Source organism: Myotis davidii, unplaced genomic scaffold (genome assembly GCF_000327345.1).
Source record: "Myotis davidii unplaced genomic scaffold, ASM32734v1 scaffold217, whole genome shotgun sequence".
NCBI classification, from domain to species: domain Eukaryota; kingdom Metazoa; phylum Chordata; class Mammalia; order Chiroptera; family Vespertilionidae; genus Myotis; species Myotis davidii.
In genome coordinates, this window is record NW_006290034.1 from 10,370,640 (window position 1) to 10,376,639 (window position 6,000).

General features: G+C 40.7%; 1 protein-coding gene across 20 annotated transcripts in view; it reads right to left on the bottom strand.

The window, feature by feature from the left end:
* Window positions 1-6,000, bottom strand: part of LOC102767867 (myomegalin) — a 135,927-nt gene that overhangs the window by 59,071 nt on the left and 70,856 nt on the right. For 14 of the 20 annotated variants that reach the window (XR_001513749.1, XR_001513748.1, XR_001513750.1 and 11 more), the window contains exon 1: window positions 4,854-5,994. The exons of the other annotated variants lie outside the window; for them this stretch is intronic. Coding sequence is in view for 11 of the 14 variants with exons in the window: in XM_006763069.2 (XP_006763132.1) it covers window positions 4,854-5,978 (1,125 nt within the window). In the remaining 3 variants the exon portion in view is untranslated. Of the gene's footprint in view, window positions 1-4,853; window positions 5,995-6,000 lie in introns of those variants that run through there. 20 annotated transcript variants of the gene reach the window in all.

Below are 6,000 nucleotides of genomic sequence, written 5' to 3' on the forward strand. Positions count from 1 at the left end.
ACATTTCAAGTGTCAATAGACACGTAAGGCTAGTGGTTACCTTGCTGGATAGCACGGAGACAGTAATACAGGATGAGATGGAAAGGAAGGCAGGGGTCAAATCATATAAAGCTTTTGTACACCAGAGTTAATGAAACTGAATTTCATTCCGATTGAAATGAGAATGGACTGCAGTGTTTTTAACAGAAAAGTAATCCAATCATATTTAATTTTTCAAAAGGTCACCAAGCAGCTCTGTGATGAGTGGACTGTGGGGGAGCACCAATAGAAACAGGAGACGAGGGAGCAGGCTGTTGCAGTAACGTAGATGAAAGATAAGAGCAGCCTGGATTATAGTGGTAGTAATGGCAGGGGAGAGAAATGGGTAGGTGTGTTTTGAAAGTACAGCAAACAGGACCAGATGGAAGAGACAAGAAGAAAAAAGAAGCAAGAAAAACAACTCCTAGAAAAATTGAGATATCTGTTGTTGTGGTATAACAGGGAGCCTTGTCCTGAAGCAATGTGAATTATGTCATACATGGGAGATGTAACTATTTAATAGACATGTACAACAATTCTAAATGATAAATAGCTATCATTTACTTAATGATAAAACTTTGTCTACAAAACCTGGCTTTTTATTTCCTCAAATAAAACAACTTTCCAATAATATCTAAAATAAGATGTGTTTCAAAAATTTTTTAAAAATACTTTTATTGATTTCACAGAGGAAAAAGAGGAGAGAGAGAAAGAAACATCAATGATTAGAGAGAATCATTGATCGGCTGCCTTCTGCTCACCCCCTACTGGGAATTGAGCTGGGAACTCCGGCATGTGCCCTTGACTGGAATTTAACCGGGACCTTTCAATCCACAGACTCTGACATTCTATCCACTGAGCCAAACCAGTTAGGGCGATATGTTTCAAATTTAAACTATAACAGAATTTTAAAAAATAGCCTCAGATTTAAAGTGGTAGGACCTGTGGTTATATCTATGCCCTTTAAACCAAAGAATCTTAGTGATATGAAGAAAACTTTAATTATCTGGTCCAATATCACCCTACATGTAGGAAACGGTGAGTAACTTAGAGATGGTAAGAAATTTGACCAAAGTGACACAGTAAATCAGGAAAAGATTCCAATTTAACCAAATGCACTTCAGTTGCTAATGTATCTTTCACCTCTATATAAAATCACTATCTATCACAATGCCTACAATATTATAGGGACCACAAGTTTTTTGCTTAATAAGAACAATAAAAAGCAGGCAGACAAAAAATAGGCCTGTCTCCTTCTCAGGAAAATGTTCTAATCCTGTAGTGGCTCTCTTACAAATAAGACCAGATAGATGGATATTTAATATAGATATTTCAGCAGCAACTTTGAAGCCAAGAAGGCCACAGAAGAGTACAAATGAATCTGGATCTCATCGGAACCCATCGTGGCATAAATAATCATAGGAAACTCCTAATTCTGTAATGTACTGACTTACAAGCTAGAAGTTGTTTGTTTCTTCTTTAATCATAATACTTTACATCTCAGAAAAATGTCCTTTCAAATACAAGTGCCAAAAAAGCATTTAGCAAAGCCCCACTGAACCAACTGGGCTTGTGAATTCTTGTGAAGTATCAAGCACATAAATCAATCGCTCCTATGAAGATTTTATCAAGCCTGAAATTCAGTAATACTTGATTTGGTTGATTAGTTTTTTTTTTTTTTTTGGTTGATTAGTTTTAATCTCCAGACTACTGGCTACTAAAATCATGTTGTAATAATTTTAATTAAGTTGCTTTTAACTCAGTTAGGACAAATCCAGTATCAGAAAAGAGAATTGCTTCCAGGCCTAATGTTGTATATTGTTAGACCTTTAGGCTAAAAGACAGTAATTTAGGTCTTCCGGGTTAACAGCATTTTTCTTGGCACATTACTAGTCCTCACAATAGCAAGTCATTAATCTCAAACGGCTGTAATTTTCTATTCCATTGTTGGTAAGAGGAGATACATAAGAATCATCACCCAGCATAAAATTAAAGACCTAATCTTGCCCAGCATCTAACACATCTTCCAAAGGGCCTGATCTGGTTATGTAGCTCAACTATGCGAGCTATAATTTACTATAGTCACATGAGAGCAGACGCTGGCATTGCAAAGCTTAAAGCAGAGATTTGCTCTTCGAATTTACACAGAAAAGGAAATTGCATGTGGGCCAGGGCTGAACTGCTGTTTACTAAGGAACCACACCCCTCCTATCATAGCTCTTCCAGTTCAGGGCCAGACAATAAAGGAATAATGACCAGCTAGAATAAAGCTTCAAACCTTTCTTTAGCTATTTAGACAACCTTGGGTATTCAGGCATAAATTTTGTACAAGGCAAGTTAGCCAATTTATATAATATTAGGAAATTAGTAAGCAGGAGAAGGACACTGCTGCTGTTTGTCTTTAACATAAGGAAGGAAAAAGCAAAGAGAAAGACAGTAAGATAAGTAATCAGAAGGCACTGTGATGGTGACATTTGAATAGTGCACATCATTGGGGAAGTAGAGAATTAAACAAAGAAATCAAAATGATCTTACAGCACAATCTTGCTCTTTCTTCATATTTGTAGTAGAATATAACTAAAGGAAATTTTATTCTTTTGTGGTTTTTCCTTTCTACAAACTAAAAGGAGGACGATCAAAAATAATTTACATTTATTTCTAATCTTCCCACATTTGTTCAGAGCAATAGACAAAAACCAGTCTGCCTTTGTTCCACTTGGCTCTGGCTCTGCCATAAAGCACAACAGGCCTAAGGGAATTTAAAAGTCAACTTGGCCTAAAAAAATTAAATAAAAGTCAACCTGGCCTAAAGAACAGACTAGGGGTCCAAAACATACATTTTATTTTCAAACACCTGAGCCCAGTTTATCTTCCTATTTCCCCCCACATCCTTAATTATTAGAGAAAATGGCATAGTAATTAAACGCCATAATTCAAGCTGCATGTTATTCTCTCTCCCTCCTCTTGATGTTTTATTATTCAACAAACAGTAAAGAATGTAAGCCAAGTGATGGATGAAAAGGTCATATACTTTGTTTTAAACATCTATTTTCCTAATGCCCAAATTTAGTGAAGGGACTTGATGTAAAGATGCAGTCAACATAGTTTATTAAAGGAATCCTCCTGGAATCCTTAGGTTATAGAAAAGAGACTGTTTAAGTACTTTTTAAGTCAACGTATATCAGGCAATGTAACTTAATACACAGATGAAAAGACCTCGGCTGAGAAGGGTTAGGGATCTTTGGCTGTGCCTGGGCTAAGTATTTAAACTATGAGCTTTCCAGATCGCTCAACTGAGGGCCTGCGTGAAATGATCTTTAAAATCCTTCCCAACACCACAATTTGTTGAGTGCAGGCACCAAAAAGACAGAATTTTTAATTAAATATGGATTTTAAAATTCCTCTCATTTTACCTGCAATTTTCTGCCTTTACTTTTCTATAATATTGACCATATATGAGAGGGGTAAAATAAGCTTATCTCCCACCCACCCTGCCCCAGTCTCCTTTTAGATCCTAATATGAAAACACCATGTTTAATCTGTGACATCTATGTCTGGTCACACAAATACTGTAAAGCCCAAATTCAGCTGTGAGGCTCCACTCCAAGAAAAGGAAGCAAAAGAAAAGAAGCACACAGCAGTCAGCACACTAACACTTAATATTTTATACAATGAAACATTATCAAACCTTTTCTAACACTGCCATGTACACTGTTTCTGACAAATGTGTCATTGTGATGCAAATTTAATATATACACTAAAACCACTTCTCAAAAATTGCAAGTGACAATCAACAATTTCATTTTTTTATCAAGCTGTAAATTTCTAGGATAATGGTGACTGTAGTAGGCTTTCCAAAAATGCTTTCTAGATTGACCACTTTTATAATGGCATCGCTGAACAATCTGTATCAAGTAGGAAACGCTAGATGTTTCACAAAGTTAACTGAATCTAGCATTTACTGTTGCTATAGAAACAAAATAGCATTTGTCAGATCCCTGTATATAGCTGAATTTAAAAAGTGGCATGAAATCTATTGGCCAGATGTAAACAGCTCAAATTAAGATCAACTTCTAATCATTTAGACACTTAAGAATATAATGGATGAAACTGTGGAGGGATAAGGACACATGTAATGCCTTAATCAATAAAGAAATTTTTTAAAAAAGAAACTCTATTACTTGATAATGGATGAATCCTTTCTTAATATCAAACATCTCCTAAAGAAGCTCAATAGACTAGCTGGCTGTGAAGTTTTCTCCTTAAATGACAACACTTGAATTCCCAAATCTCTTTTATGAGCAAGTCACCATCAGTCCTCTATTAATTTAGTATAAATACTGCCCAGATGCTACAATGCTTTGGTGAATTAATAGGTTTTCCCAAACCTTTACCCTGTCCTCTAATCAGTTTGAAGCTTATCTGGGGAAGAACTAACTCCCTCACAGAATGGGAGAAAACAGCTACAAATCTAAAAAAATAAAAACAAAACAAAGAAAGAAGGGAGACAGGGGGAGGGGAGGTGTGTAAGAGAGAAGACTTCTAGTGCCAGACATAAGATTATATCTTTTCATCAGGTCAAAGTGAATTTGAAATCTCTATCTGCAATTGTGATAATTAACGGGGAAGGCATCAATAGATGTTACTACAAAGGGGATTGTGGAAAGCAAATCATTTAAGTGTGAATCACATAGACTAACTGGGACACGAGCGAAAGGTGCTGCAAAAATGGGCTCGATGATTAATGTTCTAATTAACCTTCACTTAGAAACCATGTGAAGCTTGCAGCCGGATAACTATAATTTAAAAAGGCACTGTGTAGCTATGTTGTATACCTGGACCCGGAGTGGCAAATACTCTTCACAGAGATCATCCCACAGCTCCTGCAGGTCTGAAATCTCCAAGGAGTAACCGACAGGTGTGCTGTAAAGGGGTTTCAAAGACCTGCTAAGGAAACCGGAACTAACGCCATCTGCCCCGCTCTGGCCAGGCCTGGCTCCCGGTGGGCTGGATTTCACTGGGATAGGAAGCCTGCTCCCTCGGGGGCTCTGGATGGGTTTATAATCGAGACCTTTAATCACGCTAAGAGCGAGCTCCAGCTTGGGGCTGCACGTATGCTGCGGGGCCTGCTCCTCTGAGCAGCAGTCACACTTTGCAAGCTCCTTTGGGCTTCTCTCGGGTTCCTCGTCCTTGTGCTGCGGAGGACTAGCCTGGACACTTGCATCCAAAGATTCCACCGAGGACCCCGGGGTCCCTTCCTCCATGCTTTCTCCATCGGGGGGGACCTTCGTGCCTGGCAAGTCCGGGGGCCCGACCTCAGACAGTGCTGGTTCTTCAGTGCAGATGCTGGTGGACCACCTGGAAGAAGGGCCGCACATGATGCTTCTGGCCACCTTGCGGGGCACTTTACAGATGGCCTCATAGTCGGAATCCGCCACCCGCAAAGTCGCGCAACCACGGCATCTCCTGGGTCGGTGTCCCGGGCCTTCGGAACCATGGCAGCTGTGCAGCTCTTGAACCTGGTCCTCGTTCTCCACCCAACACTCAAACCCCGAATAGGCAAAGTCCTCCTGGAGCAGCGCGGAGTACCGCACGTCCGGCAAGCCGGCCAGGTCCACCGTCCCGCTCCCCGCCCGGGGCTCCGCGCCCGCGTCCTCGTTATTCTTGCGGTACAGGCTGGCGATGCAGAACTTGAGGCGGTCCTTCTCCAGCAAGAGCTTCTGCAGGCGCTCGATGGACAGGGCTTCGATCCGGGCAATGACGGTGTCGAAGCGATAGATCCGATCCAGCATGAAAGCGCACTTGCTGCAGACAAACTCGGCTTTGCCGTCGCGGGAGACATCCTTGCCCAGGACGTGCGAGAGCAGCACCTGGAGGTTGAGCTTGGACGTCGTGTGGAAGATCCAGCGCCGCTGGTTTCCGCACAGCTCCCGGGCACAGATCCTGCAGATCTCCTTCATCTTCGCTCCCAGCCTCCCCGAG